Here is a 19889-nt window from a genome sequence, read left to right as displayed (position 1 = left end):
CTAAACACACAGTGAATGGAATCTCTCAGAAATGACAGATAAATCTACTCCTGCTCATTTTTAGCATGAATCTAAGATGAGCAAATTTTTGGAAGTGTCAAGTATTTGCATCAAGAGTTTTACTGTATTAGCTAAATCACTTCACCTTTATAAAGGTTATAATTGTCCAGTCTAAATTTTAATTAACCACATACATGAATATGAATTGCCTTGCACACAATATTCAGCATATTAATGGACTAAGTTCTATAAATTCTATTTAATGATAGCAATATTTCTTTTCTCAGAGCAATAAGAAATTAATTCTTTTTTTTTTTTTTTTTAAGTTCTGAGAAGCCAAACACAACACAAAAATTTAGGACTAGATATTGAGCTGTCCTTTTTAAATTTCCTTTGGATAATAGATTGCTAAATCTTCCAACAACTCAGATTATTGATAATTGATTCAAATGCAATATTAGAAGCTTCCTTCATGGACTAATGAAGAAAAAACAAAGAAACAAACCAAAAAGTTGAGTTTGTCCTGACAGTATTTATAGTCTAGTAGGGAACTGTGATGTGATTTATAATAAGAAATACATATATTAGGTCCTCTTCAGTCTCATTTCTGGCACAAAGCTCCTGAAACCCTTGGAACTTCCTAAATGATAAGAGCTATAAAGGCTTCTTTTGTTATGTTAACAGGGTGACTTCCTGGTGTCTCACCTAAGGATGAGGTCTGGTTGCCAGGAGACCCAATCAAGTCATTTAAAGGCATAGGTTTGGAGAGCTGAGGGTTGGTGAGTACTCGAAGGTGCTGGGAGGATGGTGAACCTGGAGAGGGTGTGGGCGTGGAAACTCTGCGCCTTTCCCCATACCTTGCCCTGTGTATCTCTTCCATTTGGCTGTTCCCGTGTTATACCCTTTTATTATAAACTGATGATCTAGTGAGTAAAATATTTCTCTGAGTTCTATGAGCCTCCGTAGCAACTTAATGGAACCAAAGGAGGGAGTTGTGGCAACCTCTGATTTATAGCTAGCAGATGAGAAGCACAGATATCCTGAGCTTGGGACTGGCCTGTGAAGGAAGTGAGGGGAAACATGTGGAACCAGATGCTATCTAGGGGCAGATAGTGTCATAACTGAGTTGAATTTTAGAACACCTAGCTGGTGTTTCAAGAATTGCTTGGCTGTGTGGGGAGCCCTCCTCCCTTCTGTTGGAATCGGGTCCAGGAACACAAATTTGGGAGGTATTCATTAATTATACAATGACACAAAGTAAAATTGCAGTCACATCAGTGCTCTAAAGGAAAGTCACACAATTCTCTTCACTTTTTACAACATTTAAGCTGAGAATCTTGAGCTGAGTCAACTAGGTGATGTTGGGACGGAAGCAGTCGATGAGATCATAATCTCCTGCTTTCCCATTTTGTTCTTTCAATTATTCCTACTACAACCTATCAACTTTAATATCAGATATTGATGTAACATAAAATATATTTACATATGAAGTAAATATCAATCTTATCGAATTTAACATACTTTAATATTCGTTAATGCCAGCATCTCTCTACATCCAGAAATCATTTTCCTCTCTTTCCTTATCCAACTGAAACACAAGGTTTATCATTTCAATTTCTTATTAACCTCTGGCTTTGTATAGCTTGCTCATGCACTTCTGTTTCTGCAATCTGACAAAACAGAGCCTTCGATGATGAAAATTATCATCCTTCTCAAGAAAGAGGTGTGGTTGACTAAGGAAAACAAAAATGAGGAGTAGTAGCTAGATATCATTAAACATTTTGCTCACTAACCTCAAATGTACCTGAAAGACTGGATGCAAAACATACAAACTCACAAAGATAACGTATTACCATTCTCCATGACTTCTATTTTACTCTCCACAAACTTCTGCTTCACTATATTTACTACTTCTCAGTTAGAGACTTTGTCTCATATTTCACAGGAAAAATAAAATCATATCTCATAGGAGATAACTCAGCTTCCTTAATCTTCAAACAATCTCGTATCAGTGTTACTTTCAGTTTGAAAAAGTACAACATGCATAATGTAATAAAAGTATTTTTTTTCTTTGTCTCCTACTGTCAGGTTTGAGGTTTTCATTGTATCTTTGTTCATTTTTCTTTCTGGATTTTCTTATATCTAGAATTTAAAGAAAGTGATGTCTTCTTTAATTTGATTAATTTCATCCAGTCCTCTGACCTCATTTATCACTTCTATGTTTATGTCTCTCAGAAACTTTTCTTTGTCTCTGACTTCTCCTTGAGGATCTCTGTGTTTTCAATCATTTCCTGCTTGTCTCCACTCAAATTTCAGCATATCAGCAGAGAAACTACCTTCCTTCTTAAATCATTTTTTCACATGCTCTTTACCTTACATTTATCTGAATTGAATAGATCACAAAGTTTTTTCTATTATGCTACTGAAACAATGCTCACATCTGCCTCTGCTTATCTATTTCAAACAATTGCCCTAGGTTTGTGCCACATCTACTCCCTACTTCAGTCTTTATCAACTTATCAAAGATATTTTTCTAACATCTTACTGTATAATATTACCTTTCTACTAAAAAGACATGAAGATACATAAATATATTTTATATTTCAGGATTGTGGCAGTCTATAACCAACATCCTCCTTTTTTTATTGAGTTAAATTCTTATTTACATTTCTGTTCTTCATAAAAATTTTCTTAATTATTCCAGTTAGATCTAATTATCATATCTTCTTTCTGACAGTGAATATTCTGATCATATTTCTATTTTGGAATTTTATTGTGGTTGTAATATATTTATAACTATATATTTGTCTTATAAAGTGCACTATTGGCTGAGAATGGTAAAGATATATTATTCAATTTATACCTCTTAAAAAGCAAGAACAAGTGTCAATAAATATATATACATATATTTTATTATATAAAATTTCAGGAATTTTAAGTGATAATATGATTTTCATGTATTGCAAAGATAATAAAATAAACAAGCTTTTTAAGAAAGTAGGGAAATGAAATTAAAGATTAGAGCATATATTTTCACTCTGGGTAAAATTGCTTAAAAATAGTGTTATTATTATAATATACATACATCATAAATTCCTTTAATGTAAAATCGTTGAAGATAGAGCCATTAGATATCAATCTAAATAAGCTGGGAATCACTTAAGGCTAACCTACAGTCTTCCTAATATATACTTTGATAGAATAAAACCGAAACTTCACATGAGAAAAGATTTCTTTCTTACTTCAATGGTAATAATTTGGTGAGTATCAAGCAAGTAGAAACTTCATAGATTAATCTTGCAACTGTGTTTTATTCAGGCTAAAGTAAAATAAAATAAACATTCCTATAGCTAGAACAGTTGATATAAACATGTTGGTACAAATTTGGTTAAAATAGACTACTTTAAACCATTGTTTTATTTATGAGTAGGAAATTCTTTTAGAACAAATATTAATATCCTAATTTCTACATTTGAACTCATTTATCATACATACAGTTATCTTAGTTTCTTATTGTAGTAAAAAGAAAGAAAAAAGAAAGAAGCTCTTCCTTACATTTTATATAAATTATCTCTTTTCATTCAAAATTGTGCATACAGTGCTTTATTTCATTTAAGTTATTTTTATAGTCATTATAAAATTATTATACAGAAGAAGGAGACCAAGTGAGAAAAGTATATTTTCCTTCATGTGAATTAACCATATCACTTAATTGATTTGATCTCATAATGCATAATTTAGATCAGCTTGTTAGATGGTTTTGTCATTTAAAATTCAAGTAATCAAAACCATCAGTATTTTTCTGTAGCTTATTTTAACAGATGGGGACTCTTTATAGATATCCTTGATTACAGTAAATGGCAGCTTTATAACTATATGGAGAAGATTTTGCAAAGAAAATATTTTGCCTTTATATGACTTTAGGGAGAGCTATGTTAACATGCCAGGCATTATTTATATGTATAAAACAATATTACTACCTTTTTTTGTAGACAGTTTTCTCAGTTAAGTGTAGGATCTTTCAGGCCAAATACGGGCTTTAAAAGCAAATGGCCTTTCAAGAAGAAGAGTGATAAAAAGTTAGAGTTCTGAGGTCTCCGTGCAAGAAGAGTAAGCCTTGGTTCTCTCACTTAGTTGCTGCGTGAACTTGGACAAGCATATGGAACTTTCTTAATAATGTAGCATTCTACTTAATTTCTAAAATTGAAGAAATATTATACAGTCATTATGAGAGTTAAATGGGAATATATATGCAAATCACTTTGCATAGTGTATGACACACTAATTTATTAGTCAATATTATTGACTAATCATATCAGATTTTTAGGAAGTTATGATATCTCAGGAACCATTTATTTTGCACCAATAAAACAGTAAACTATAGCTGCATGATGCAAATTCACAAGATATTTATTTTTTTCATCTCTAACAGATTTATAGAAAAAATGAATGTAAATAAGTGCTTAACAATGTCACATATGTATGTGTACACATGCAAAGCCAAAAAATATATGATTAGTAAATTTTAAGAAATTATCTTGTGCATTTAGGCAATGAAAATTATAACTCATAAAGCATCTGAAATTTTTTTTCTTCAGTGTAATTGCTTAACAGGCATGAACAAATATAGTTAGTTGTGGAGAATTCTCTTCAAGTTATTTATATATGGAATATTTGTTATCTTGACTTTTACATTTAAAAGGCTATTATTTCAGTTTGTAATTTTATGTCCTATATGCAGTTTAATTGCTCCCCATGAGAAATACTCCTGCAAAAGAGCATTGGCTTCTAAAGAGATGGCTTTTCTGTTTATAAATGGATTCTGTCTTTTCCTCTGAAGGATGTAATTCAAAATGACAGCACAGTAAAAAGGGCTTGACACAAAGGCATGTAACATTTCAAGGGAATTAATTTTTTATTCATGCAAAATGTGAAAGCCCCTTTTTTTCTCATGATTCAAAAATATCTCTCACCAATTATAGTTCAGACTATAGTTCAAATATGCATGTATCACAAGCAAAAAATAATTGATCACAGTGATCTACTAGGTATATTTCTTCTGCCCTCTCATTTCTTTGTTTATGGTGGCAATTCAGCATATGTCATGCATCTCTTTTGTGGATGGGTTCTGAAAGCATGGTTTTAGAGTGCTAGGTAAAAGAAAAGAATAACTTTTGATTTTCCTATTATGTCTAACTAGAAAGAATTTGAACTTCAGATAAAAAAAAAAATTCAAAACCTCTGTCACGTCTCTCTAAGCAAGTTTTTAAAATCTTTCTAAGCCTCGGTTTTCTTAACAGTAAAATGTGGTAAATCTGTATTTTAGAGTGTTGTAAAAGGAAATAAGAAGATGATAAAGTTCCTGACACAGCATGTAAATGCTCTAAGTTTAATTTAATATCCTTATTCTCCACAATCTTTTCTGGTGGATCTCATCTAATTACCTACAGATTTAGTTTGAAAAAATTCCAAACTAGCCTACTGCTTCATCCAGATTCTATTTGCACTAAGCAAGATCTGGAAGTGACTTTCCTGTTTTGCTGGGACCTGAGCCCACCACCTTTGTTTTCTAAGCATACTCTTGTTTCTCTCTCATTGAGACATTTTTATTTCCTGCACCCTTTTTGTCTGGATCTTTGCCCTAAACTTTTACAAACCATCTTTCATCCATACCCACAAGAGTTGTATCCATCTACTGGCTGAGTTTTAGATTCCTCATCTGAAACATCTCACTATCATTCTCATGAATAAGAATACTGACACGATTGAGGAATATCTCTGCTATTTCCTATATTATAGACTGACAGTATTTTAGATACACAAAAGCCAAAACTGGGCCCAAGTTCACAATGTCACATTTTTTATAAAAGCAGAATAATTTCCCAAACCATCTTCCTCAATTAGCTATTACAGCATGTCACACACATTAATAGTAGAAAGAAAAAAATAATAGTTAGAAACATATCCTTTATTAATATAATCAAATGCATTATTTCTTTTATATTTTTAATATTTATATTTTTTTTCTGTTTCCTTTAATAGCGAAGTAAGGGTTTCACACTCTAAGACTCTCTCTGTTATTAATCATGGCATAGTATATACTAGCCATTTGTCATATATATCCCATTTGCTAAAGTATGATGATTTCTAATTACTACTCATAACATTTGGCCATTAGGCTTTATGATCACTAAGTAAAAGTATTTCTATTAAAAAAATATGTAGGTTAATGAATTTAAGAAAAAAAATGAAAAACTAGTAAAATATGGAAAGCCATACATCTAAAGGAATAAAACGTTCATTTAATTAAATAATCTCGGTATTATATAACTTTATTAGATGGACTCAAGATTCCCTTGTAGAGCTGGAAGAGGAAAGTCTTTTTTTTTTTTTTAATCTTAACTATTCATGTAAATGAGCGCCTAGTGGTTAACTTAAGTTTCTTATTTACCCAGTGATAACAACATTTAGTTTCTGTATCCTAAGTCCTAGGATCACTGAACTAATCCTTGAAAATGGACTAGAAATGAAACAGGTACTGATTGGTGTTAAACGTAATAGTGCAAAAAAAAGAAAAAAGTGAGAAGTATTTGTTTTCAATAAGAAATCAAGTTGCAGAGAAAATACAGGTGTGAATCATTCATTCTATTATCATAGGAACTGTAGCAATTTTCACTTATCACAAAACTAAAAATAGAACTGAAGTAATGTAAATAGCATCACAGTGATATCATCTGATACACAAAAGATTATGCAAGTGAATCAACGCAATCTCTAAAGAGAAGGCAGATAATTCTTATGCTAATTAAATGATATAGGAAATACTGTGGTGGCAAATATGTCATAAATACGTTTTAAATTACATTGGAATTTTCTTGTGTATTAGTTTTTTAATTAGTAAGAAACTAGAGCAAGATCCCAATCTATGGTGAATATTTTACTTTAATAGGGATAGATAACATAAGACTCATTTAATTTTTGACTGATGTTTATTATTTTCTATTGCAGTCATGTTGTGCACGATTCTAACAGAAAACAAATTCTAAAGTCGTTTAATTTTTATCCATTACTTTCTACTTCTTAAAGACCAAAAGTGTCTGGAAAACTATTACAATTCTTATAGCATTCAACGAAATGTAAAAACATTTTTAAAATGCTACATTAATTTAAACTTAGCAGGAAAGAACGTACTTTTGGGGAATCGAGGTGGATTATCATTGACATCAGTGAGGGTGATGTTGACTGTTGTCGTTCCGGCTAACCCTCCCAGTTGTCCGCCCATATCCTTGGCCTGGATGAGAACTTGGTATTGTTCTTTGACTTCCCTGTCCATGTTTGGCAAAGCTGTTCTAATAACACCTTAAGGGAAAACAAAACAAAACAAAACAAAACAAAACGTTGCAAGTGTTGTATTTTCCAAGATAAAATAGTCCACAACAAGAAAATGTTTCTCCCTAGATTCACCAGTAAAGACACACTAACAAAAATAATATGTCTTTAAAAAAGTGAAACACCCAAAATATCCAATGATTAAGATATAATTAAACATATTGTGGTATCAGCCCTATAGTGAAATGAGCAGCACTGTGGAATATGGTGAAAGAACAACGTATCGGCTCTAAAAGATGCTCATTATTAATTAAGTCAACCAGGTTAGATGTGATTTATACAGAATAATTTTATCTTTAAAAGAGAATAAGGTTGTTCAAGAATGTAGATATAAATACTTGTACTAAAACAATTAAGTGGTTACACTAAGTGAGTGATTTTTATGATAATTCTTAATTTATTTCTGATAAACATATTTACTCTTTAAACACATAAAACATCTTCTTCGTGTATTTTATTTTGTCTTTCAGAGTCTCCCTTATTTTAGCTATAGATTTTTTACTTAGATTTCACTAAGCTTTGCCATGCAGGGACTTTGTCCCTCTTGTCACTGAGTTTCTCCACCATCTAGGGGAGTGCCTGCCATTTAGAAGGGATTCAATAGGAGTATGTTGACAACTGGCTAGCTGAATAACTGGCTGAATAAATGAATGAATCTATAAAAAATTAAATATACAATCACGAATCATATGGTATATATGTAAATTTACATCTTATTCCTTTTCTGCCCTGGTATCCTGCGGCAGAACTAGTTTATTCAGAGTGAAATAAGTAAAACCTTCTAGATTTGTTGCAAGTAAAATTATAAATAAATTTTATACCAAATTCCAACCTGTAGCCAATGGTTTTAGGAAGATTGCAGAGCATTTATCTTAAACCCATGTGTTTCTGACAGTGTTGTTTCTTAAATAAAGTAGCATATATAAATAATAAAGATAATAACATCTAAATCATAAACTAAATATAAATCTCTGTTTTATCTGTTCTTTCCACTATTGACTTATCAAACTCTGTTCTGTTGCTAATTCAGATTTAACTACAATTTAAGATTTCTTTTAATCCTTGTCAGAAAATGGCTGCAAAAAGGCAACCTTCATTCTTTGCTACTCTCGCTTTCTTCATGCACTGGTACTGTCACTCTTGTATGTCAATCTGTTTCTCCTCTCTTCAGCTGGAATTCCTAGTGTTTCATTCCTAAGTCTCTTAACTAAGATTCTTCATCTCTACATCTCAATGGCCTGGTCCTGCATGCCCTAAGCTATGTGACTTCTGCCAGCCTTATAATGTTTATATTTTCTAAATAAATGTTTGGGTTAATTCATATGTGTACTGCATTGTTTTTGACAGATCATTTCCAATATGAATATGCATGCATATATATATATTTTTACATATATATACATACACATATAATTTTTACCCATTTTGTTTTGAATATGAACATTTCTAATATGAAAATTTATAAATATGTTATATATAAACTTTTTACACATCCGCTTTATGTTGCTATGAAAAAGAGAGCAAATAGTCATTATCAGATTTATTTAAGACTAGATTATTTTTTTGCTGGTGATTTGTTACAAGTGTCGTCAAAACCTCAAACTGCTCTGCTCCCCTGCTCCATCCTGTGTCTGATAGGTGACCTCTTTGCTTCTTCTAGCCCTCCTTTTAATATAATGCTGTTCAGCGGGAAGACATGTTAGAATTCTGAAAGCAAAAAGGCTTGAATATGTAATTTCAAAGAAAATCTCCCCTGATGACAATGATGTGCTCCTCTTTGCCCACTACCATTTCCATTTAAGAGCCCCTGTCCTGGAGAAATAAAATATGACATTTGTAGCATTTAAATTTTAGAGTTGAATCTAGGGAATCAGGCAAAGTTCAATGTGAGAAGAGAGTCTTCGAACATTGTGGTCTATTGAGAAAAAGCCTGAGGAGAAAAAAAATCTCCTTTTCAAGAAGTTATTCTTATGGGTACCTGTTGTTTGTTTATTAACTGCTTAACATTCAAAACCAAACAAAGATACGTTTCATGGTCATGGCAAGGAGGACGCTTGCAAAATACTGGGCTTAAGTGCTTCTTTAGAATGTAACCAGCAGATGGAAATGTTATGTTCTGTTATTTCAGGTCTTAAGTTATTCAGTTGTCCAATTCTATTTTTCAGTATTTGTATATAAAGATACAGTGACAGCCTTGTATGACAATAGCTGAAGCCTAAAAGTTAAAAGAAAAACAAACATGCATTTTATGGAACAGTATAACTAAAGTATTGATAAAGTAAACTTTAATTACTTTGATACAATTCTGAAATAAACCCTGTTTACTTGAAAAAGGGTAGGTAGAAAAATACACAGTATAATTTGAGTGCCTAATATCTGATGAACTTTCAAACATATATAATCAAGATAACTAGAGAAAAATAAGAATGAGGAAAAAATAGATTTATTTCTGCCACTACAAATGGAAACATATGGTTAAGAAATTTACAAACAAAATAATATATCGAGGGACACTTGTTTGGTGGTGAGGGATATATTCTCTCTCTGCAACCACCCTTGTGTTGTATGCAAGCCACATAATCTTGGTGGATCTCAGCTTACTTTGTAAAAATGAGTTAAATAGTCTGGTGATAATATTTTGAGATGAAAACAATGTGATGCTATATATAGGAAATCATAAAATACTACACATGATAATCGCGGATATAGTTTTCCATGAGCTATTTCTTGAATTGAAGGTTAGATTATAGGATTAAGATATGAGGCTCTAGATTCAGTCAGTATTTGTACTAATATGTTCCGTTTAGGAACTGGTATTAGGTTTGACTGTGTAACAGTGAATATTTCCATTTTCTCTTTCAGATTTACTTTATTCACTTTGCTAGATTATCTCTGCTCTCTGGTTTAGGCCAACTGGCAGGAGATTGGATGGTATAAGGAGAATGAGGTTGTTTTTTTCTTTCCATGGATCCCTCGACATCACCTATGACGGCCCCTCCCCTCATGGTGACATGTGCCTCCAGCCCTTCTCATTCCTTGGGCCCTAGTGTGGTGACTGCAGCCACTTGTTATTTCTTCTCCAGATTCTGCCCTACCCAGTGGTTTACCTACAGTCTGTTCAGACTTTAATAAAGAGCTCTCTTATTAAACTATTCTCAAATTGCCCAATTGGGTGCCATCTGTTTCCATCTGGGATAATAATTAATACAGTCTCTGTGCAGGCTTCTTTGTGGAACGTACATTTCACGGGCATGTGTTTATGTGAAGTGATAAGAGAACCGCAAGGAAGGACTTAAATAATCAAGCCAATTTCAGATGGTGATTAGTACTCTGAGGAAGAAGAAATCAAGTGCCTTTGAAGCTGGTATCAGAAAAGTCCTCCCAGGAAGAGCTTTAGAGCTGCAATCTCAGAAAAGCGGAGGAAGCAGACCTGGAGAGAACACAGGGTGGAATATCCCAGGGAGGGTCACTGGGAGAGAATGGTGCCTTCAAAGCATCCTAGGAGAACCTAGATAGCTGCAACATACTGCTATGGGGAAGGGCAGTAAAAATAAGACCACAGAAAGGGAAAGAAATCACGTTGTGGTTTTTAAAGATAAATAAACCCTCTGGAAAGCATCAAAATAAAAAGGAACCAAATGAAAAGGCAACCTATGGAATGGGAGAAAATATTTGCAAATAATAGGGGTTAATATTAAAAATATAAAAGAACCCATGCAATTAGGTAACAAAAAAAAAAGGAACAAATGATCTGAATTTAAAATGTGCAGAGGAACCCAATATGCCTTTTTCCAAAGAAGACAAACAAATTGCCAACTGGTACATGAAAAGGTGTTCCACATCAATAATCGTCAGGGAAATGCAAATCAAAACTACAATGAGGTGTTACCTCACACTTCTTAGGACGGCTGTCATCAAAAAGCCAAGAGATAGCAATCGTTGGCCAGAATGAGAAGAAAAGGGCACCCTTGTGCACTATTGGTGGGGACGTGACTTGGTACAGCTACTATGGAAAATAGCATGGAGGGTTCTTTAAAAAGTAAAAATAGAACTACCATGCAAAACAGCACTCCCACCTCAGGACATTTATCTAGAGAAAATAAAAACAGAATCTCAAAGAAATATCTGCACCTCCATGTGCACTGTAATGTTATTCATAATAGCCAAGATGTGGAAACAACCTAAGTGTCCATCAAAAGATGACTGGATAAAAAAGGTGTGATGATAGATAGATAGATAGATAGATAGATAGATAGATAGATAGACAGACAGACAGACAGACAGACAGATACACACAATGGAAAATTATTCAGTTATGACAATGAAGGAAATCTTGCCGTTTGCAACAACATGGATGAAACTTGAGGGTATTAATCTAAGTGAGATAAGTCATCCTGACAAATACTCTATATCACTTATATGTACAATCTAAAAAAGCTGAACTCATAGAAAAAGAGAATAGAAGGGTAGTTACTAGGGGCTATAGAGCAGGAGAAATAGGAGATGTTGGTCAAGAGAGTAGCTCTTAAAAGTTCTCACCACAAAAAGAAATGGTAATTATGACATGATGGAGTTGTTGGCTAACACAATAGTGCTAATCATTTTGTAATATATAAGTGTGTCGAATCAACACACTGTGCACCTTAAACTTACACAGAGTTATGTCAATTATATCTCAATGAAGCTGAAAAAAACATTAATTACTATAATGAGGCATTAATAGATAGATAGATAGATAGATAGATAGATAGATAGATAGATAGATAGATAGATAGATAGATAGATGAATAATGAATGAACGGCTCTCTTCTCCATTCACAGAAGATTGGAGTCCAAAGTAGCCCTGAGTTACTAGTCTCAAAAAAGCAGTAATAGTGGAGAGATCAAAATATGAATGAGGTCACAGTGCCCTCAACTTTGAAATCCTCAGGTCACTCAGAGGAAGGTCTCACATAATCACCTTCTCACTTAACTCCCTGATCTTTTCTTCCATAGCCCATCCTTCCACCAGAACTTTGCACTCTTTTCTCTGCCAGAAATATTCTTCCCCAAGTATACTGCAGAACAGCTCCTCCATTTCCTTCATTTTTTCTCAAAGTCCTCTTGAGAGCACTTTGTTGCTTAGTCTATCTAACATTCTATACTACATTAATTTCCCATTACTTCTGTAACAAATCATCACAAATTTAGAGGCTTAAAAACAACACAAGCTTAATATTTTACAATTTCGGAGGTCAGGAGACTTGGGTCTTGTTGGGCTAAAATCGAGATGTTGGCAGGTTGTATTCTTTTCTAAAGGCTTTCTGTCTCCTAGATGATGCCCCAAATCTCTGGCTCCTGGCTCTCTTCCTCTACCTTCAAAAGTAGCAGCATAGCATCTTCGAATCTTTAACAAACTCTGACTTGCCTGCCTCCCTCTTAGACTTTTAAGGACACCTAATTCAATTTGTCCCACACAGATAATACACAATAATCTCCCCATCTTCTCAGCAGGTGATTTGGAAACTTAATTCCCTCTGCAACGTTAATTCCCGTTTGCCATGTAACAACATACCATATTCACAGGGCTTGAGGATTAGGATGTGGGTATTTTTGGGAGATCATTATTCTGCCTACAACACATACCTCTCCCTAGCATTTCATGTCCCTTCTCTACTTTATCATTTCCTTCTTAGCTCTTATTGCTATTCAAAACACGATAAATTTCACTTATTTTGTTTGCTTTCTGTTTTCTAAAATAGAATATACATTTCTGAAAGTGGGGATTTACCTTTATTTATTTATTTTTATTTCTTTGAATGATTCTAGCGCTAAAACAATGCCAGACATATCATGGACACACAATAAATAGTAATAAAATAAATAAACTAACATATAACAATAGCTTAGGTAGTACATGGAAACTAAGCATGCAAACTTCAAGAGAAATTGTAATTTAATATATTATTAATCTCGGTCATTTTTGATGATTTGTCATGAAAATATTCATGATGTAATTTTGAGTAAGATGAAGTTTAGTATAGACCTATGTGTATTAGACATGGTATATCATGAAAAAAAAAAAGAAAAGAAAAACTTGATTAAAGGGTTTTTTTGTACCTGAAAATGATCTCTCTCGGTAGATCACAGACTCAAATGTTGGTCATGTCATGATTAATTGAAAATATATTTTAATTCACAAATCTGTTAGAAATAGCTAATGAATGGTAAGATAGCAAAAATGATGATAGTTAAAGACAGGAACCTTAACTTTAGCAGTGACAATGTAAGTTTCTTCTTTTCAATTCCTCAGATAAATCGTATTTTAAAACAGTTATGAGAGACCTGCTTTTTGCATCAGTTTATATGAAAAGTTACTGAGTTTCATTTCATTATAGTCTTAAATTGGCCTTAAATGTGAAATTAATTTTTTAAAAAGTTAGCGCATTCTTAAAACAATATTAACAAAATGTTCTGTCCATCACTATACAGATGGGGTATATGATATTTTTAAAAATGTGTTGCCAATAATGTATTTTGAGGACAAGAAGAATTACCAGCTTATCTTTACTTGGAAGAAAAATTAGAAACTATATGGTCCAACTTCCCATCTATAACCACCCTAACTATTCTTTAGGATTAAGAAGTCATTTCCTCAGGAAGCACCATCACCAACACATCAGAACATGTCTAGTGCCCAACGGTGCCATTATGTATCACAGAATTGTATCCTATAAGAATCACGTGTAAAAAAAAAAAAAATCAAATGTAATCTTCTGAGGACAATGATTTCTCTGCAGTAGATGGGATCTATTTGAGGATCTACTTGATTTATCTCAAAATTCTAGTAGCAAAGCACTGTCAGGTCATTGGTTTTAATCAAACATGCATCAGACAAATTAATAATCAAATGTAGCACCACTAGCTCATCACTCATCATCTGCTTTAGCTTTTCCAATAAGTTAAATTCACAATCTCATGAGGCACTCCTCTTATTTAGGGACAAATATTAGCATCTTTTTAAAGAAATGAAATGGAAATTCTCTTTATGGAACTCAAACCAACCATTGATAGCCCTTTCCTTCTCAAGCAGCGCAGAATACAGCTAGTTCTTCTTGTACATGACAGCTCTACAACTTCCGAAAAGCATGTATCTCATTCCCTTGGAGTATTTTTCTTTCAGGGCTAAACATTCTTAGTTCTATCTGCTGATGTGTGCATTACATGATTTTTAAAATGAGTCAGGTAAAATTCACACAGACTTTTCATGAAGGGTGGCGATGCAGAATACAAAGAAACCATTGTCTCCAGTACATTTTTAGTTATGTAATTTTACTACAAATAAGAAAAGTATTGTGAAATAGGTAACAACATATGTTGTTTAATCTTAATAATGGTCTATTTCCCTGACACTCTTTTCCTTCCTTATATTTATTAGCACTTGTTACTTTCCTTGTTGTGTTCATGTCAGTCCTTGTGGTAATGCAAAAAAATTTTAAAGGAGTGACTACTTTGTGTGCAAACAAACACTCTTTTTTTTTTTTTTTTGCCCTTGAAGAAAGAACTCTCTCTCTCTCACCAGCATTAACTGAGGTGTTCAAATCCTGTAAGACTTTACTCTGAATTAATATCAAAAGCATTTTAAAGCCAAAAAACATTGTTAAGTATTTATATAGTATTATAAAGTACAGCTCAAAATATAAAGTCTAATCAATATTTTAATTTTAATATGGGGCTTTAAAACAACACCACATTTTAAAGTCCTAAAAGAATAAATATCAATCAACATATGGGAGAAGGGTTCACTCAGAACACAGGCTTGAAGATTATAATCTCTGAATAAAAGGTGATAGTTGATTTAAAGAGCAAAAATCTTGAGAAAGTGGCAGGTCTCTGAGCCACCTTTATCGGAGTTCCTGAAACAGAAGCAAGGACAGACTTTCAGAGCATGAAATATCAGAAGAGTGAATAAAAGGGAGAGAAAAAGCAGCTCATGTATACAACCTATTCTTAGCTGTTTTCATACAAATTTTATAAATTCACATTTAAATACATAAAATAAAAACTATAAATACACATAGTTTTTGACAATGAACATAAATGAAAAGGTATTGATGAAAAAGTCCTGTAAATGGATGGCAGTGATTGTCACACAACAAAGTGAATGAGCTTAAGGCCACTGAATTGTGCACTTAAAATGGCTAAGATGGTAAATTTTATGTTATGTATATATTTTACCACAACAAAAGATTTAAAAAGTGAGTTAATGGTTTCTCAAGTAGGGCTCATGTAATTAAGAAAAATACATGTCATCACCACAGGATACATAAAATAGCAATATCTGGCTACCTAACAGACTTTTTTGAAATTATTTAGAAAAAAAGTTTAAATAATTTTAAATATAAGTTAAAACATGGTGTAAATAATTCATAGGAATGTTTATTTGTTTTCTTAAATGAAATAATTCTATTATCAGTTCATAGAGATATTTGGCACCCTTATTTTACATACTGGGTAAAATATTACAATGTCTATTGTTTAATGTTTTATAGGTTATGAATGTTTTTCTATATATAATAAATTTTAAGTTTAAAAATGTACATAATATAAAAATATAACATGCTAATATAACAGATATTTACTGTTTTATAAACATTAAGTATAATAAGTATAAATGTTATTTAATGTTATAGACTTATCTATAATTGTGGTTTTAAAAAATTTTTAATAATCGTTTGAAGTATTTATGTGAATGTGTTTGAATTTTAATTCACAGTAAGTTATTATATGACTAAACCAAATAATTGCCAAATTACCCAATTTTAAAGAAAACTATTATTTCTGGGTTTATTCCATAGAATGCATCAATTTATATTGTTTATATATAAGCTTACCATATTCACTTAAATTGAGATGTAGAGAATGTTCATCAAACAGCAGTATCAATAACCAAATCTTTTTTATTTTCTTATTTCAAATGAATAATAAAATATTAAATGTGTCATTTTATTAATATTTAAGCACCAGAAATTTTGATGAGACTTTATTTCAAAATTGTTTTAAACTGTTTTCTACACTCAAATGTGGAAAATTTTAGGTAATATTTTTATGCATTTTATTTAATAATAGCAAAAAGAATCATAAAAGGAAGTTATACAGCTGGAACAAATGGAAACGATTTCTGAGAAATTACAATTATCCTTGATTTTTTATTTATTCTTCTCCACCACAAGGTGATAAATTTGACAAAAAGTCTTCTTAATGGTTTCTGTGCATAAAGAACTGGTTATCATTCGATTAATGAAGTGTCTCATCATCCACTCTTTTCCTGTCTAGTGGTCTGAGGTATTGTTAGTATCAAGATTTCTGTCTCCAGTGAAAATCAATGCTTCAAATAATCTATTCCATAGTTTATGCCAGAATTGTTTCACCTTTAGTTCTAAATAATCAGCATTATATAAAAATACAAATATATAATTATAAAAGTCATATTATAATATACATACTCTTCTGTAAAATAATACTTTCTAAAGACATTAGAATTCATCAAAAGCAGATATTACACAAGGAAAGTCAAAGAGAGAGTGTTTTTTGACTCATATAATTGTCTGCCTAGTATTAATTTGACTATCACAATTATATTTTTCACCCATACATTCTGCTTAAGTTCATCTTTGTATGACTTTATCTTTTTTTTAAGTTAGATATTGGCTCCATCTACAGTTACTTCACAAATGTTAAGTCCTTCATTTTTCTGCTCCCACATTTAATCTGAGTATATAAAATCACCCACGCTGAAGAATTCATCACTGCAACCCAGTAGGTATACTGTTGTACTGAACCTCCTTCTTCATCTGTCTCTACACACCTCCTTTCTCTTTCTTCCATGCCCTCTGTCTCTGAGAAGTGTTTCTTAGAGGCTGAAGGAATATACAAAGCATATATCATTCATACTTTTAGTCCTGTTAGATTACCCATTATGGTACATTTGGAAAAGATAAATAATTATATTTTAAAAAACCATAATGCTTTCATTTGATAAAAGGATGTGTAATATTTTAGATAACTTCCCTTCTTTATTTGTTTATATATTTGGCCTATTGTCCAAATGTTCTTAATCCCTCTAAAACTTCAAACCATCGTATACTTCATCAGATAACTTTCCCAAACTCTTTTCTCAACAATTTTTCCATATTTATATATGTAATTTTTCTACCATTCAACAACAATAACCACAAAACTTCTTAAACACCAATATTGCCAAACACCTTATCTTACGTGGCATATGTCTTGAAAATATCTTACATTGTAAGTGCAATTTCTCCCATCACACATTCACTCTCAGTATTTGACATTCCGGGTTTTGGTCTCTGACCCTATTTCCAAACCAAAAGAGCTTCTCTGTCCTAAAACTTTTTGGATTCTCTTTAGCACGATGTTCCTTTCTTAAAGGCTTGGTACTGTCCTTGTTACAATCTATTACATTTTAGATTTACAAAAGGGGGTGACTCCCTGCCCTATTCTCTTAACTTTTAGTTGACTCGTGATCCCCTGTCAGCTTGATAAGAAGGGTAAGAAGTGAGAACAGTGAGTTTAGCTGACAAAAAGTTTGCAGGTTCTCTTTTTCCAATTGACTTCATTTTTCTAGGCAACATTAATACGTGGTTAGCTGATTAACCTATACCTACTTGGTATTCCAGATTTCAACACACACTTTGAGGAAGTATAAATTTTAAAATATTTAGCTCATTTGAATGTATTGTCTGGAATTAATATCTTTCAAGTCATTGTAGTTCTTTAAAGATATATTTACAAATTTAAAAATAATATCTTATTAGTCCCGTATGTTAACAATTTATTCTATTATTTTAAACTAATGTAATAAAGTATTGAATTCAATATGCAACATATTATAATATACTATATGAGTTGATTAAAAAAAAAACTGTCATTAAGGAGTTTCTACTTTAACTGTCACATGGAACACATACTTTAATCACTGGCATGACAGTCTCCTTAAAAAACTATCCAGTATTCAAATGTAGGTTCTTTCATTTTGTTTAAAAGAGAATGCAAAATCTTCCCACATATCTTCTTGCCCTTTCTATACTTCCCACAGACTTTTATACATTTGGCTTTGAAAACTGCAATTTAAATGGCTTGACTTAAACATTTGGTTTCGGAAACACAGATTAGAAGAATTAGTGATCTTGGTTTGTGAATCCTCTCTTTTCCCCTTCTAGAAGCACAGGTAAATATCGATCCAAATCCATCATCCATAACTCTTGATAAATATAACAATAGAAGCTCCACGACCTTACCACATGTTGATAAGACCCCAAAATGAACATAATTGAACTCAACCAAGAAAACCTGAAATGAAAAGTTATTTTAGCCAAAATAGCTAAAGAATTATATATATGTATATATATATATACATTATGCCTGAACTTTTAAAAATTTAAAGTAAATCATGCAGAGAATTCTAACTAAAAGATTTGAACTTGACCCATATACATGAAAAAGCTGATATTTACCCAAAGTTCAATCCAAAGGAATTAGTCATGTAGCAGCAAAGTAAGATCCTATCTTCCTTTGCTTAATGTGCAGCACATGAAATCTTTATTGCAGTATTAGAATAGGCAACTTCCCATGCCAAGATTTAATTGAGGTTTAAATATTTGAAGGGGTGATGATATGTTGTCTCTAATAAAAAAAAAAATTACCTGTCTTGGGATCAATAGAGAAATAAGGTTGTCCCTGAAGAATGCTGTAAACAACTCTAGCACTGTTTCCATAGGTCGGATCATCTGCATCTGTGGCCTTGACCTGGAGCACATACGCACCTGGAAAATAAGACAATGTGACTCTAGCATCTTTATTTTTAAAAAGCTCTAAGTCATGTATTTTATCTGCTGGACTCCATTTTCCTTTGAAATTTGGCATCGTTTCATGATTCTGTGAGTATATGATGTCACTGAGAATAATTTAACCATTATAACCAAAATGTTAGGCAACAGTATAGCTGTTAGTGTGAATGATACATACTTTAAATATCTACTTTAAAAGCTGTGTCCATTTCCAGTAGCTACATCATCAAAGCGAAAGACATCATAATAATTTTATTGATTTGTACACCAAAGAAGACGTGACACTGCTTACATTAGCTCAGCTGCTTACTACAGATGCTTTAATTTTGTGATTAAGATATAAATAGAAAAGCTAAAAGTTTTAAAGGCTTATTGAACTTTAGAGGGTGTAAGTAATTTGTAATTGCAATTTAAAAATCAACAATTACATATTAGCATTAAGAAGTCTTTAATTAGGACAGAATATTTGAGAAATTGAGAAACCAAAAATAACTGCAATTATAGATACAGGAGGATCTGTATGCCTTAAGATGGAATGAACCAAAGGATTCATTGACATAGGAAAATATTAAACACAATCCAAATTATCTGTAGCTTTTCTCTTTTTTTTTTTTTTTGGACACTTGGTCATATTACTTATGTAGTAAGAGA

At 32.1% G+C, this 19889-nt stretch overlaps 1 protein-coding gene across 2 annotated transcripts in view; it reads right to left on the bottom strand.

Moving 5' to 3' along the window:
* The window catches only part of CDH12 (cadherin 12), a 332500-nt gene that overhangs the window by 49652 nt on the left and 262959 nt on the right, over nucleotides 1-19889 (bottom strand). Inside the window, exons 4-5 of one of the 2 annotated variants that reach the window (XM_025043537.1) lie at nucleotides 19095-19214; nucleotides 7192-7359 (exon numbers count right to left, since the gene is read on the bottom strand). In XM_025043537.1, the coding sequence (XP_024899305.1) occupies nucleotides 7192-7359; nucleotides 19095-19214 (288 nt within the window). The remainder of the gene's footprint in view (nucleotides 1-7191; nucleotides 7360-19094; nucleotides 19215-19889) is intronic. The other variant, XM_025043538.1, reaches the window with a different exon arrangement.

Source organism: Pteropus alecto, unplaced genomic scaffold (genome assembly GCF_000325575.1).
Source record: "Pteropus alecto unplaced genomic scaffold, ASM32557v1 scaffold152, whole genome shotgun sequence".
Classification (NCBI taxonomy): Eukaryota; Metazoa; Chordata; class Mammalia; order Chiroptera; family Pteropodidae; genus Pteropus; species Pteropus alecto.
The sequence above is the reverse complement of the archived record's forward strand: the minus strand, read 5'-3'. Positions and strand labels throughout refer to the sequence as shown.